Source organism: Zalophus californianus, chromosome 5 (genome assembly GCF_009762305.2).
Source record: "Zalophus californianus isolate mZalCal1 chromosome 5, mZalCal1.pri.v2, whole genome shotgun sequence".
Classification (NCBI taxonomy): domain Eukaryota; kingdom Metazoa; phylum Chordata; class Mammalia; order Carnivora; family Otariidae; genus Zalophus; species Zalophus californianus.
The window spans coordinates 88,402,699-88,418,737 of NC_045599.1; the positions used below are offsets into that span (position 1 = coordinate 88,402,699).

General features: G+C 40.1%; 2 protein-coding genes across 5 annotated transcripts in view; one reads left to right on the top strand and one right to left on the bottom strand.

Moving 5' to 3' along the window:
- The window catches only part of DCP2 (decapping mRNA 2), a 55,920-nt gene extending 48,404 nt beyond the window's left edge, over positions 1-7,516 (top strand). Inside the window, exon 11 of the mRNA XM_027605412.2 lies at positions 99-7,516. Within this exon, the coding sequence (XP_027461213.1) occupies positions 99-262 (164 nt within the window). The 3' untranslated portion in view covers positions 263-7,516. The remainder of the gene's footprint in view (positions 1-98) is intronic.
- Positions 7,517-8,317: 801 nt separating this feature from the next.
- Positions 8,318-16,039, bottom strand: part of MCC (MCC regulator of WNT signaling pathway) — a 392,983-nt gene continuing 385,261 nt past the window's right edge. For all 4 annotated transcript variants that reach the window (XM_027605212.2, XM_027605213.2, XM_027605214.2 and 1 more), the window contains 2 exons: positions 15,472-15,594; positions 8,318-13,751 (listed from right to left, as the gene is read on the bottom strand). In XM_027605212.2, coding sequence (XP_027461013.2) covers positions 13,571-13,751; positions 15,472-15,594 — 304 coding nt within the window. In that variant the 3' untranslated portion in view covers positions 8,318-13,570. The remainder of the gene's footprint in view (positions 13,752-15,471; positions 15,595-16,039) is intronic.

Here is a 16,039-nt window from a genome sequence, read left to right on the forward strand (position 1 = left end):
TACTGTACCTGCATTCCTGTAGAACAAAAGGTGGGAAGGGCAGTATTTGAGTTCTTACTATAAAGTTATTGAGTTTGTTTGTTTATTTATTTAAACAGATGCTGTATATGACTTGCCTTGCTCCGGTGAAGACCAGTTGCTAGAACATGCCGAGGGACAGTCTGTGGCATGTAATGGTCATTGCAAGTTCCCCTTTTCATCCAGAGCCTTTTTGAGTTTTAAGTTTGACCATAATGCTATAATGAAAATCTTGGACCTTTGAAAGCAGCAGATGTGTTGTGGAAATCCCAGGATCAGAGACCTGTTGCATTTGAGTGGGTGTCTCTTTGAGCCTTACCTTTCTCAGGTGTTTTAAAGAAATGCAGGGAGGCAATGATGTTTCTGAAGATAACGTTCTCTGCAGAAGAGAGAGTAGAAAGAAACATGAGTTTGCACTGTAAATGCAGTTATAACCTTTTATACAGATATATCTTTTCAGTGTTTGGCTAACGAATTTAAGTTGCTTTTTATGAGAGCATTTTTTTCTGTGTGATTGTGATTTTATTTCGTGTTCTGGTCAAGAAAATAGTGTTTGAGTCATCATCAGGTAGCCAAGTTAATGGGAATGTTCCATCTATCCATGACAGTGACTGCAATTAGAGTTTGCTTATGTTGACATTTTTAAAAGAGACTTAAAATTCACGAATACTAAATGAATGCAGTAGCTAAAAATGTCACAGAAGTCAAGATCACAGGTCATCTGCTTTGGTGGCATTTTGCGCATTTCTCTGCTTCTAACCACTCGGGTTCTCTAATCCTCCTCTGCTGGGAGATTTGTTGAAAGGTTTTATTTAGAGCCAGCATCTACTGTGTAATGTTCATGTTAAAAATGAACATAGCACTTCATTAAAAGACAAAGTCCTCAGCCTGGAGAGGGACTAAGTTAGGTGGGAAGTACACTCTGACTTGGAGTTGAGAGCCTTGTGCAGTCAGCGAACCTGGGAGAGTGGTGGGGAGAGGGGAGCATGGAGCAAGGAGGCCGGGACCCGGCAACTGCTTTGGTGGCAACTGCTTTGGTCTTGTCTTCACCGTCCTGCCACCAGCTCTTCAGTATTGTACAATGGTTTCATTCCTGTGAAAGTTTAGTCTCTTATTACAGTTGTGTAAATATGAATGGAATACTGACATTATTAGGTTTTACATTGCATCTTGGTGTTGATCTCTGGAAACTAATGTTGTGTTAGGTTCCAATTTGCAGTAGCAGCAGAAACTGACATGCTTTTATGAGCATGCTGAAGCCCCTGGATGATGGAGTGAGAAGGGAAGGGGTATGTGGTTCATCCAAGTACAAATAAAGCATTTCATTAGGGGACGATCAGAACATGAAGGTAACATACATAACTCACTTCTAGGACTGTATTTTGCTCTTTCAGGATTCTTAAATCTAAATAAAGATGGCAATGCCCATTTTAAGAAGAATTTCAGCTCTAATGAGGACAATCGCCAGAACTTTAAGGGGGCTTTAGTTTTGGGGCTGCTTCTGACCTCACTGAAGGTATTTCTTTTGGGGGGGTGATGTGTGAGCATATGCGTGCGTGTGCATCTGCCATGTGGGTTTTAAAAATCTTTTTTTACATGTGGTATCCACAGAATATATCTCTGCTTGTAAATTTTATTGTAGAAATCTTTATTCTGTATAGATAGCCTATTTAATAGGGGTTCTATTTAACCCAGTGGGACTTTCAGAAGAAGTACTATTGTAAGGAATTCACTTGGTATCTCTTTGCTTTAGCTTTTAAATGGCTTGATTTTAAAGGAGAAATTCTATTTATTAATAAAAGTGTCACCCTCTTGGTGCTAAGCAGGAGAATTTACGATTACAGCAGTGTGTTTAAAATTAGGTTATTCATAATCCTGCATCTTTTAATGTGACAAACTTGTGAATCCTTCTGTGACCTTTTTAAAAATGCATTATATGATTGCTTTTGGAAGCTCTTAACTGTTCTTTCCAGAAATACAGCTGCTTTGCTTGGATCTCCTTGAGCCATATTTATAGTTGGTCCCAGGATTCCAGATTTCTATTAAATTGTTAAGGGAGTGAAAACTTAGTTTGCCTAGCAGGTAAATCATTTTCACTCATTTACTGTCATCTGGAAACCATATAATTTTTAGTGATTTTTTGTGTGTGTCTGTGTGGTTTTTGTTTTTTGAGTGTTTTGGTCAGTCTTTCTGGTGCCTAGAGTTGGGTTTTTCAGCTCTTAATACAAAAGCAAAAGAGATTAGAGTTAGTTACCAGAAGTATGTCCTCTAAAGGTGTTGAGCCTTTTCAAGAACCAACAGATTATCTCTTTTCAATTACAGCAGTTTAACTATGGTTAAATGTTATTGCTGTTGTGCTGCTTCATTTAATGCACTGTGGAACAAAATAAGGGTATTGTTGGGATGGGATTTTGGTAACTTGAGGCTTTTAGCTCTCTTGACAGTTTGAGATAAAAAAAAGATGTGAGTTAAAGTTTATGTGTGTGATGTGACTTAACTATGCATAAAATGTATAAGTTGGATGTACCTGTTTTATGTACATCTGCTATACTTATTCCCTTGAACCTGTGTATTAGTTTCTCAGTGTTCAGGTTACCTTGAGAAAGGCCATGCTTAGCACAGAACTGGATTTCTCCTTTGAGAAATTTTAGCATGGTTTGAAGAAATCAAGTGATAAAGGAGTGTGCTGAATATGCAATAATTTACTTCTGTGTGCTGCATTTTAAGAAGCTAGATGAGAAGAGTAGTTGTGTTGGCTTCATTGTGTTTTATGTCTTTGAGAGGAAAAAAAGGTCTTTGAATCCAGTTTTTAAATGTTCTTATGTTCCAACCTTACATGTTCCAAGGTTCAGTGCACTGTGAATCTTTTATTTTTTTAAAATTTGTAGGTGCTTTTATGTATAACTGTAATGATTTGTAAGATGTTAAATGAATTTTTTTGTACTTAACCATTGTTATCCAAAAGATAGGGGTATAGTTTACATGCTTTCACAAGTTTTTGTTAAGAAATAGCAAATGAATGGTATTAGGATTTCAACCAGTGACACTCTTCCTGAGACATAAACTGAATAGAACCCTTAGCATGGGTGAAATTTGAAGAGGTTTGAAACTTAAGTTGGATTTTCGTGTTCATATATAAAAGCAAGTTTCCTTTGTTGTCAAGGGATTTGTGGTCACTGCTTGCTGCTTTGAGCTTTGGATATTCTTATTTTTCTATTAAATATCAATTAGCAAGTGCAGATAATGAAGATGTATAGCAAAATATAGCAAAAATACTTTTATTCTATAAGATTGGGTTGGTACTTTGTCTTTTACGGCTTTAGTAGTTTGTGTGTAATATCAAATAAAAAATTCAAATCTAAGTGAATGACATCCTTTCACAGGGATTACATTTAAATTTTATTATAAAGCTCAACATATTATGGTGGTCTTTAGAAAAGTTCAGGTCTAAGTGCATGTATGCATTAAAAACATTTCATTACGTAACTCCCTCTTTTGTTTTTGTTTCCAACAGTTAACTTGAACAGTAAGCAAAGTCAATATAAAAATTAGACTGTTGGCGAAATTACTTTTCTTACTATGATAATATCTCTTAGCTTTTTATCTTTATTTTTGTACCAGTACCTCCCTCTGCCTGTTGAGATTTTGTTTTGATCGACATCTATTGTGTCTCTGTGTTCTCTGAGGCAGTGTTTTCTTTGCATATTAATCATAGTTACAAGGTCAGATTCATTAACATTTTTATGATTGAAGAAAAGTGTCACTTAGTAATTTTGACTCGGATTATATTCTGGCCTGGGGAAGGGGCTCCATATGTATTGATGTAATTTTAGATTAATGATAAGCAAGACAAAATCTTAACTTTGTCTAAAGGTATCAGTATCCTTTACCTTTAAGTACCTGTCTATGGGTAGACAGGTGTTAGTAAAACAACAGTTTTGTTAAACCTTATTTCTGATAGCTTGGTAAAGCCTAGCTAGAGTTCCTCATTTTATATTCTGTCCTAAGACTTTAAAGTGTATTTGTATAGTTGCTGAGAACTCTAAAAATGAGATTATGATGGCATCAGCATCCTTTTCTTCCTAGAATTGAGTTGCTCTTGAAGTTTATACTCTGGTGTCCTGAAGATGGCAGATTGCAAATAGGCAATAAAGGCTTTGTCCCTTGCTTTCAAAATAAAGTTCTGGATTGCAGTTTCAAAATATAGGATAGATTACTATTATACAACAAAAGTGCCCTGAAGGGAGGAGATAGCTATAGTGAGAGTGTAAGGAAGAAATTTTAGACGATAAACCAGTTCTTGAGTGCTGTCTGTTGTGTTAGGCTAGAAACGTGATCATTGCCTAGGCCAAGCAGTGTCTAATATATGTGGCCATTACCAAGTGTTTTCTAGCTCTGGATAAAGTTATTATTTTTCTACGGTTGCCAAGCAATCCAGTAAATCTGAAGTACTTCTTCTCACTTTAAAGATCGGTATTTGGGAGTCTGGTCCTTCCTGTGCTGATAATTTATAACTGCAGCCACACCGAAGTGCTCTGCTTTCTTACAGGAACGTAAGTCAGAGCACAGCCAGCCATGGTCAGGAGTGTGACATAACCACTTCATGAGGTAGCTGTACGGTCATCCTGAATGGTGAGCCATACCTTTCCATCTAGTTGTCTTGTGACAAACAGCATTTACTATTGAAACAGTAGTGTAAAGCTAGGGAAAAGAATAAAGCTACCTCTCATACGTGGGAGTGGACTTGAAGGGCTGGCTTCCACCAGCTTAGTTGCTTAGACTTTAAAGTACAAAGAAATGTAAATAAAAAACTATGGTAAAGTATGGAAGTTTTATTTTGAGAGATGTTTATAATTAAATCTTTAATCTGGTCCCCAGATTAATGAAATCACTAGTAAAGAGATTCCATTTGTCTTGTGTCTTCTGTGGTTAGCAGAGGGGGTGGTCTAGCAGTGGTACCGGCTTGAAAGCACAATCTGAAAAGAATTGACCCGGACAGAGTGCTTGCATTAGCTGTGTAGTATTGGCCGACGGCGCTTGTGGGAAAGGGATTGGATGCAGGAGTCAGTTACCTTGTTTTGTAACTTCGTCCCGCATGGACCCTCCTCTTAGTAGACTTCTTTAGTCCTTTAGTCCAATGGAAGAGTAAGGCCCTGAACATATATATGTGCTGCTTTTTTGGTGGGAGGGCTCTTGTAGGGGTTTGGGTGTTGTTTTGATTATTGGCTTCTGAAGCCAGGAAGAGGCCATGGAGTGCCCACCGCTGTCCCACCCGCCCTTTGTATCTTGTCCCTTCTGTAGAAGGATAGTTTGTGCTACATCCTTATGGTAAATCTGCCACTGGGAACTTATATGCAGTGATCATATCTTACCCTTCAGAGATGATCTCACTCAACCCTTGGGCCACAAGCAGAGAGGAAGGCTATGGACACCAGGGCCGTTCTGGGTCTCAGTGCATGGAGCCGTCAGATTGGGAACAAAGGAAACCGTGGTTCTGGGGTGAAATGGGCAGTGTTCTGCTAGTCCTTAGTCCTTGAGAGGTCTTAGGTAACAGTCTTAGGTTGTGGACTTTCTGAGGTAGAATATAACATTTTAATTTAATCTGCTTTTAATTCACTGAGGTTCTGAAATAATCTCTAGCTATAAACTATGGTGTGAAACATTCTGGGCACAAATCTACATTGTTAGTCATTTCTCAAGCTTTAAGAAATTAGTTCTTTGTAAAATATCTTGGTTTTTATTCTTTTGTGATAATTTTGGAATCAACTATGGATGGCAGCAAATGAAAGTAAAGGTTCTCAACTGAATGCAGTTTAGCAAGGTAGTAACTATTCCTCAGTTTGGTTAGATGTTAATACTTTTTGCAGTGAATGAGTAGTAGTGGACTTGCTCTCTTCATGTCCTGTATATAATGTGCACTGATAGAAAAAGCACAAGACTTATCTACAAGAGTTTCTTTGTGCATTTCACTACTGTCCTAGCGCACTGCTGTCTCTGTTGTTCATTTTAGGTTTGCATTTGGATGCTGTACCTTTTAACTTCAAATAGAAGTGTCTGAAGAACTGAGTCTTTACTTTTACTTTTTTGCTCATATTTCACTTCAAAGTTAGGACAAGAGACAGCTAACTGACTTTCCATTTTCTTACAGACTTTTCCTTCAGTAACAGGGAAGGAAAATAAAACCATGGACTATTTTGTATATATGTATGTGTGTATATAACACACGCATTTTGTAATATACACACACATATATATATTTTCTTATGATTGTGTTTGAAGTTTATTAGCTTAATACCTTATAAAAATCATCTTTGGTAATTGACATATACAATTCAGATTTAAAGGTTTACCCGTTGGCTTTAATGTAAACTTAAAACAGTCTTATTTCAGAATAAAATGATTAATCAAATGGAATTATAGTTCATGTATTAACAAGTGAAATCCTATATAAGATTGTCTTTCATGCAGTTTAGTTTGGATGGGAAAGGGAGTAAGAATTTTTTTTTTAACCTACCACTTCCAAAACAAGGGTTTGAAGTGTCTTTTATGCTGCAGAGATTAGGTAATGTTCAAGGAAGATGTGTAGTCTTAAAACAGTTTTCTTGGGAGAAGGTTTTAGTCTGAAGAAGGTGAAGATATTTATGCTGAGTCATGTTAAATTTTATGTGGGACCTACAAAAGCTGGTAGAAAAAAACTGAAATGGTTTCACTAAATATGTTGAGAAAACTGGACTTTAGAGTAAATGTGACTAGAACTCTTAGTAATCATTTTTGTTATGTGAAATGACATAACATTTAATTTTTGCCTTAATTATCATAGTGTTTTAGGACTTCACCTTCTAGGGCATTTTAATGTTTGGAAAAAGACTGTGTAAGTAAACCATTGGGAGTAATTCTGCCTATGGTAGTAATGAAGTTCCTGGTGCTTGTTTTGGTTAGTCGTCAATTAGAGTAGAAAAGGAACCCCAAAACAGCTGTGGGGTTTACCTTGTTGTTATATAAATTGATAACCTTTCAATTGGATTTATTGTGTTTCTGGATTTACTACATTCTGGCTAAACAGTAGCTTTGTCTCTTTCCCTCAGTGTTAATCAAAGGATGAGGACTGATTCTCACTTATATTGGGTGTGACTATCATAAATTAAGAATTTCCAGTGAGTTTAAATGTTTGCAGGATTATTGTACTGCCAGAGTGGACTAGCAATGCCAGCTGTATGCCCCCCTGAGAAAATGAACAAAGTCCTGTGTCTTAACAGTTACTCTTTTTTTTTTTGAAAGCTTTTTGATGTAAATAACACCAGTTTAGAAATGAAAAACCTTTTATCTTACAGAATACAATTTGAATGAATGAAGGTTTCCTTTTGTATTTTAAAACATTTTTACAGTTGATTGTTCAAATATTGGCTTTCTGTAAAAATATTATCGTGTTAAATTTAGACTGTTTGTAGTGCAATATCAATAAATTTTGCTGCTTGGGCAGTTTTAATTACTACCTTAACCTGGTTTCTGCTGCTGTTACTTGTTATTATAGGTTCCAACTTACTCATATTTTGTCTCTTTGGACCAATAAAAAATGACAAGTATGAGATAAAGGTATGTTTATATGATGGGAAGAACTGTTAAAAGAGTGTCTCTGCAAAAGTGAAAATAAAGAACTGGTATGTACTGTCCATCTCAAACACTTAACAGTTTGGTTATTGCTCTAAAGCAGAATTGGTTAGATATATACAATCCAGTATTTCTTAAACAGTTGTTCTCCATCCAGGCTTTCCAAATAGAATACTTAACAAACAGCCCTTGGATCATGGGAGAAATACATTCTTCACTACAAACCTCAGTTATATGATAATTTTTATTCAAAATCTTAAGAGGGGCACCAGCGTATATACTTTGCTTTCCTCCGGAGAGACGCCTTAATTGCAGGACAACATTGTCCCTCTAGTGGACAGGTAGATGGGTTGCAGAGCTGCTTGCCATCTTTCCTGTAGTCATGTGTGACTTCCTTGCACTTCCAGTTCTTGATGGTGTGTTTCCCTGATTTTTAAAAATGATAAAAGATTTTTCAGTAGATAACTTCCCATTCATACCAAATTTTAAAAGGCAGCCAAATAGAAATTGGTGATAAATGAGGGTTCTGTGGCTGTTTTGACCTAATGTAGTGTCTTCTGGTTCCCAGCTTTGACTAGGGCTTTCAATGTAACGTGAATCAGCATAGGTTTGACATTTACATGTACAACAGTATTGCAGACGGACAGTCTTATCACCCTTTAATGAACACAGTTAAAGTACGTCATGGAATTAGAAATATTTATTCAGAATATAAGAATGTTTGTAAAATATTATAAATGTCTCTGTATAAATAAATGGAGTTTTTTTTAAACAATTCTATATCAAATAACACAAAGTAGCTATTTTACAGCAGCTAAAACTAAAGGCATCTGGAAGCATTTAAAGCATACAAGTGAAGAATCTAAAAAATTACAAGGTATAGTACAGTGTTAAGGGACAATTTTAAAATGAGACTTTCAGTACAAACAGTAGAACAATACTGACAAATGCCAACTCAGTCACATGTGCTTTAATAACTGACCGTACATTCAAGCAGGTTCTTCTAATTCAAGTGGTTTAAAAGCACATTTTCAAATAATAGGAAACTTAAATCTCATGCAAAGTAAGTCTTAATATGTCTAGAAACTGATTAGGAATAGAAAAGAACATGTGTCATCTTTGCATTAGGTTCAAACAAAAGCAGATTATTAGGGGCTCTCATTCACTTGGCAGTCGTTGACACGAGTACTCTTAGTGAATTCTGTGAGTTCTACAAAACATTTTCCACATGGATTTGATTTGCAGAAAGTGCAAAAGTAAAAGGTACAGCAAGCACTATCTAAAAGTAGGTCATCGGTGTGAATGTGAGGGAATTTTGTATATAGCTTGTTTCTTCATTCTGCTAAGCTGGTATTTCAGATGATCAGTGGATGAGTGATTTGTAGCAACCTTGACTATGGAAAAATCAAGCACTATTAGTCAAGGATCTAGTTACTCAATAGCAGTTGCTGCTATGGGGCAGATTGATTTCTTGTCTTGGTCCCATGCAAGCGCTCACTCAGATGCAGTGTGATAGAGAATTTATCCAATATAACTCTTAGTCAAAAATGCAACCGTTGTATGTGAAACTGTCTTCCTCTATACAGGAATTGGTAAAACAAGAATGCAGGTACAGCTGCTTTTCAGCTTGGTTGTATTTTAACAGCCGTCGAGTGCTCAGTGATGATAACGGTGGCAGCAGTCAGCATTACTTAGGTAGTTCTGGGTCCAATTCTAAAAAGTGAGTGCTTGGCAGCTGAAGACACATATCTATTAGAAAGTAACTTCAAGGGTGTGAAACAGGGAACTTCAGAAGGCCACAGATTCATAGCTTTCAGCCTGGCCTACATAAATACAAGGTTTCAATGAAACAGAATAGGATTTGGATAAACCTCAGTGAGAAATAGGTGGGCAGCAAGTAGAGTTTGTATCATTGCTTGTCAAATAGGCCATTCCACATAGATAAATAGAAAAATATTTGCTCTCTGACTTTTTTTTGGAGTTTTTTTTTATACTGTGGTTCTACAAAGCTGCAGGAAAAAACCTCGGCAACCCTGTAACTGCACCCTAATTCAATTCAGTGCAGAAATTTCACTCATCAGAGAATTCTCTCCCTTTTGGCCTCCAAAAATGTTCTATCTCTGCTGCATCTAGAAATACAGGAACGGCTATAAACCTAGCATGATCTGTTCGCTTTAGATAGTTTCACAGAGGAGACGTAACTCCCAGTTAGGCGTCTGCTAATGGCTTAAAAGTTTTAGGGATCCTTTGGCTGTTTTCTGTAGTCTGGATGTCTTTCTCACTACTTAACATATGAACGTGACACCCCAAACTCTCGAGAGCTTTAAGATAATTGACAGAGTTTAAAAATAATTGCAGGGTAACTAGTGGCCGTAGAACACCTTTAGAAGAGAACAGGCAACTACAGAGGTTCCTAACTCATGCCAGTGGCATAGTCCAGTCCAGATGAGGTAAAACTATGGGGTGTTTTTTTATTATAATCGATATGCAGGTAGGCACTAGGAGATTTTCATACAGTTTCAGGTTTTTCTTAGGATGAGGCTAGTAAGGATTTTACTACTTTAACAGTTTTTGGTTTTTTTTTTTTTAAAGATTTTATTTATTTGAGAGAGAGAATGAGAGACAGCACGAGAGGGAAGAGGGTCAGAGGGAGGAGCAGACTCCCCGTGGAGCAGGGAGCCCGATGTGGGGCTCGATCCTGGGACTCCAGGATCATGACCTGAGCCAAAGGCAGTCGCTTAACCAACTGAGCCACCCAGGCGCCCACTTTAACAGTTTTTAAGAAGAAATCATATAGGCTCCAATTTGGTCGCCTTTCTGGAGTAGTCAGAATGTCAAGGCTCTCATTTAAAGTTCTCTGAGATCCCTGTAAAAGTATTGCTGCAGGCTCAGAGGAAGACTTAGCAACAAGTGCAAGCATCTCAATGGGGAATTAAGCAATTATGTTTAACTGGCACTTAATTTTTTATTAACCTAACATTCCAGTTTCGGACAGCTTGGATATTAACTTCAGAAAGCTGACATGCTTGTAGATGAGCGTGAATCTGAAACAGTTAATTACCTGCATTGGCAATGATGAAACAGCTAGTGTACCTCTGGGGCTGGAGCAGGAGAGGAGGAAGGGCTTGATCAATCTCAACTGATCACTTAAGATATTTAATCATAAATAACTTTCGGTATTAAGTCTCCAAGAGGAATCTTAACCACCTGCGAGTCCATAGCAGTTTTGGTAGCTGGTGCAGACGGGCTTTGGCAGAACATCAGATCAATTGGTAGGCCCACACATTGATGCTACTCCAGCTACAGACGGTCTCTTTTGCCTATCATTTTTACCTTAATTCAGCAGTGGGAAATACACTGCAAGGGAACTGTGAAATGGATCCTTTCTTCCCATGCCTGTTTCTCTAAGAGCCGAAGTTGGAACAGAGAAGATGACTGCCTAAAAGAGGTAACTACTGAGGGAAGTGGAAAACAAAAACATGGAAGTCTGAAGACTTTTAACCTCATACAAGTTTAATCAGTATCATTGTTTACCTTTGATGGAGAGGTTAATATAAACCAGCTACTATTTAGAAAGAAAAACTCAAGTTATAAAAAAAAGTCTTCAGGTACCTGCAATTATTTAATCAATGTGATTTTAGTGGGCCCCACAATTAGCATAAACAAATGCCTGTTGGTTCACCTTCAACAAGGATCTTGTCTTAGGGAGTATTTGAAAAATACAAGGAAAGGAAATCAACTATTTAATTGCTTGTTTTTATTCCACACATTTATGAAAGTAACAGTTTTTCTGGGGAAATAGTTTTCACCCAATCACCACATATTTAAAAGTATTATGTTGAAGCATAAATTCGAAAGGAGGCCAGGTAGGGTCAGTAATACTGGGGCTTATAATGGAGAAGCTGAGACCTCTTAGGTCTGGAAGAGTTACATGACGCTAAAAGGGTGAGTTTTCTTATAAGCTGGACCAAGAATGGTAGACAGAAGTCAGCAGACAGGATTATATTCCTGTGTCAGCTATACTTTTCAGTGTTGGTGAAGATGAAAGCTGTTTTGATGTCTGTTCAGTCACAAATATTTCCCCTCGGCAAACTGAAAAATGGGGAAAACCAGTATTTTGTCTTTTAAACTTTTTTTTTTGCATATAACTTTTTCAGTCATATTTTCCTTATGACAAAATGAAACTTTATCCAAAGAGTAAAAATTGATTAAAAAAAAAAAATCACAAGAACCAACTTTGACTAAATGGAAGATCCATAACAAACAGGAGCCGGTGGGCACTTTCACAGTGATCAAACCAGCCAAAAGCTGGTCCTTCCAGACTGGCAGTGGTTTTTGTGGTTTTTGGTGACTTTTTTGGGAAGATGGGCAGCCTTACTGCTGGCCTAAGAAAGAAGGGTGGTTGCTTTTGGGATAGAACTGCTTGAACTGCTCTGCCCTCCAAGGTGGTGGCTGGAGTAGCCTTCTCCAGTGCAAAGGCAGCTGAAGAATTTGTATCAGGTTGTCTGAAAACAGATCTTCAGCTCATGGACATTGGAACTCTAATGTGGTGACCTGGTTATGAGCAAAACTGTGAACTCTTGGGATATAATTCCCAGGGGACTTCGGGTGGATCTTAAAGTACTACAGAATGAAAGGCAAGTGGTCCTTTACAATGTATCAGTGTAGGGTAACTATAGAAGAAGTGAAAGACAGAGATGGAATAATGAATTTAAGATGGAGGCCTTCCTGAAAGAATTCAGGTACTTTGGTCCTGGCCCAGCCCTGTCAGCATTTTGCTTGAAATTTAACCTGTTTAAGTACCGTATACTAACCTCCACTTTGGGGGGCGGGATAAAAGGAGGTCTCAACGACCATTCCTTTACCCCCTGCCTTTCATAAGAGCAGGAGCGAAGTCTTGAACTGATGGTTCCGTAGCCGTCTCTTAAATAGGCGGGCTCAGCCTGCAAAACATTCTACTCAGTGTCCTGCCTCTTGCCCTTAGAGAAATAGAGGCAGGTCCAGAGCTATGTATGTACTCCTACGGGTGAATTTTGGTTCATGCACAACAGCAGTTATGTGGAGCCCTCCGGTGGGCAAAAGTCCTAACAGTGCTCCCCTGCTCTTGAAGAAACTCCTGATAAAATTTTAGTTCCACTCTGTGTATCAACAGAACCATCTCAGCTCTAAGTCTTGGCTTTAATAAGGCTCCACTGGAAGGGAAAATCACCCCAGTCAAAAGAAAGTGCCCTTCCCAGCGCTACCTCCACAGTGAGAGGTGAAGTGCTCATGCTCCCAAAAAGAACTGTACAGGGCGAAGCCCTGGGGTTGCTCTACCTGTAACTTCGAGTGTATCAGGGACTGTGGCCCCTACGCACCATCGCCTGTCATCCGCCTCTCAGAGCACCTCTGAGTGACAGCCTGCGTCTCAGAGCTGGTACGTGGGTCTCGAAAACCAAAGCCTGGTTGCAGTAAGCAAATCAGCAGTTCTAGAAGCTGAAGACACCCCCTCCGCATTCCCACATGTGTCAAGGGTTTGTCCCTGAAGGAGAAAGACAGACAAGAAACTGGGGATGTCAGAGATCCGGTCACCACCAAAAAAAGAACAGAACGGACGGTCTTCTAAAACAAATGCCAAGGGTACCACTGACGCACAGCCTCTGGAAAGAACAGGCTGGGGAGGGGCTGCCCGCGCTAGAAGCAGAAGCAAGGCCTGCTCTTTACACGCCGTCTCCAGGTCCAGACGGGGAGGAACGGGACCCTCTGGCTCCAGTCCACTCGGGGTCAGCAGGCCACTCGTCCGCGGCGTGGAGTCCACGGTACTCCATTGCGCAGGTGCTGACCTACCTGCTGGCCTTCCCTTTTGTCTCTCCCACCAGGTGCTCTGTCTCCCGGGGCCCTTCTCTCCCCGGTGACCTGCTCAGGTTCAGCTTCCACAGGCAGAGCTTTGGTGCCCAAGTGCCGATTAAAGTGAAGTTTCATTGGTGTGTGGCCTTGAGTTCTCCTCCTCCAGCAGAGCTATTCTTTGCTTGAGCATCCTCACTTGGGTCTCGTGTCTCTCCACCATGGCCATCATCTGAGACTCCAACTTCTTCAGTTTGTTTTGATGCTTCTTCTTGGCCTTTTCATAGGCAGCCACCAGGTTGCTGTGTGGGAGCAGGGAGGAGAGGGAAGAGTCATCTGAGTAGTGTGGAGACACACCCTGTCCTGTCTGCTGGGTAAGCAGGTCCGGAGAGGTCACTCAGCCTCTAAAGAATAGGAAGTCAAGTATTCAGCACTCACGGCCATTCACCTGTTGGCTTAACTACAGGTCGCTTCCCTGCTGGAGGCTTGTCCCTAATCTGTTAGGAAGGGTGTAAACCAAGGACCCAGACTAGCCACATCCAAAATAGGTAAGAAAGAAAAGGCAGCTGAATTTCAGAAGTCTGTTATTTAAATACAAGTGATGAGGGGTGCCTGGGGGGCTCAGTCGTTAAGCATTTGCCTTCAGCTCAGGTCATGATCCCAGGGTCCTGGGACTGAGCCCCTCATCGGGCTCCCTGCTCGGTGGGGAGCCTGTTTCTCCCTCTCCCACTCCCCCTGCTTGTGCTCTCTCTCCCTGACAAATAAAATCTTTTAAGAATAAATACAAGTAATGAGTCTGTCGTTCCACAGCTGCCTGCAACAGATGGTGCAGCGTAAGTTACCAGGAGTGTTCTCAAGCCCTGTGGTCTAAGAGACCCCACCTAGGAGGAGGGAGGCTCCGAGGACTTCTCTTTACGCTTTGGGCTGGTGGGATTCAGAGCACAAGGCCATCAACTCCTGCTGCCAGCCCTCAGAACATAGGCCCCTCTGAACTGTCTCCCTGAGAGCCTGGTGGGGAGAGCAGGGGAAGAGCCCAGGGCTGGATAAGCCCTAATACCTGCTCTGGTCCAAAATAGCAGCCCAGTCCCTTCCATGTACAGTTAGGTCCTCCAAGTGTGGTCTGGAGACCGACTCCCTAGGTTCCCAAAACCCTCTCAGGAGAGCGGGCTTGGACGCCCTTTACCTCAGCTCCACATGAAGCTAGGTGTCCCAATTTATTCCACAACAGAATACTGCCTGTAGAAGTGAAGGTGCAAAATCAACCAGACAGTAAAGAGATTTGCAGATTGTAAAAACCGTGCCACTTTTCTATCTTTTTGGAAAATAGTTTTTTTAATAAATGCCAATGGTATTACATGTTACCAATTTATTACTATTCTTTTGAATTTATTTTTTTGATAAACAAAAACTTAGAAAAATTGGTCTTGGTTTTAGTTTCTAAGCCGAGATTTATCAATAGATAAGTAATTTATAAGAACAGAGTTCTTTGGGTTCCTTAGTTTTTTATGAGCATAAAGGGGTCCTGAGCCCAAAAAGCTTGAGGCTGCGTTCTTACGGAAGTGCCCCATAAAGTGTTCCACCAACAGGGGCACCTGGTCAGCTTTGTTGGTAGAGTAACTCTTGATCTCGGGGTCATGAGTTAGAGCCCCACATTGGGGACCAGAGTTTACTAATAAAAGCTGTTGCTCATATAAAAGTTACACAGCCAGTTTTTTGTCTGGAAAATGTTGGCTTAAACGCCATCTTTTTTTTTTTTAATTTTATAACTTCTCAGAACCTTTATGGTAGGAATTGTTAAAGGGACCTTAGTATGCTGCATTTCCCAAACACATCTGGCCCAAGGAGAAGCCTTTACTGAGCATGTCTTAGTTTCCTATGGAACACTGGGAAATGATGCCTTAGGGAAGGCCAGGACTTGGGGTAGGGGGGACGCAGGCTGGTGAGGTTCCCAGCAATTATGGAAATGCCCTTCCTGGTGTAGGAGTCCAGGCACCACCGGAAACCCACAAATGGAGATGTTACCTGTTGGCTCGCTTTAGGTCATTGACGAACTCTGCCGACTGCTGGTGTCGGATTTCACTACTCTTGGTGAGTCTTTCCAAGGCACTCACTAACTCTTGAACTCTGGCCTTTAACTTCTTTTCTCTGTAAGGAGGAGAGACAAAGCACGCCTGGAGTAACTTGACAAGATCAGGGCGGTGGCTGTTACCCTGGAAATGGTGGCAGAGGAGGAAGGTTGAGCTGCCAAGTCAAAGTCAGGTATGAAACGGAAGGTATTCGAGGTACCTAGAGGTCCCCTCAGGTCCAAAACATCTCACCACTGCATTCCTGAAGGCTGGTAAGGGCCCTTTGGAGAGCTCAGATCGCAGTACGTGTCACAAAGGAACAAGACAGAAGGTTGTAGCCATCCAGATACGGAATCAGCCAATCTAGAAGTTCCTTTGTCCTGTGGGCCTATCAAATGCTCACGAGTGCACCTTAACCACAAAACCTCCTTTGGGTTCCACCCCCCTCTTTTCCAGGAATGCTAAGAAGTATCTCTTGAATCACCGCTTTGAGAACAGAAACCTCTGGTCTGGGGCCCTACCTT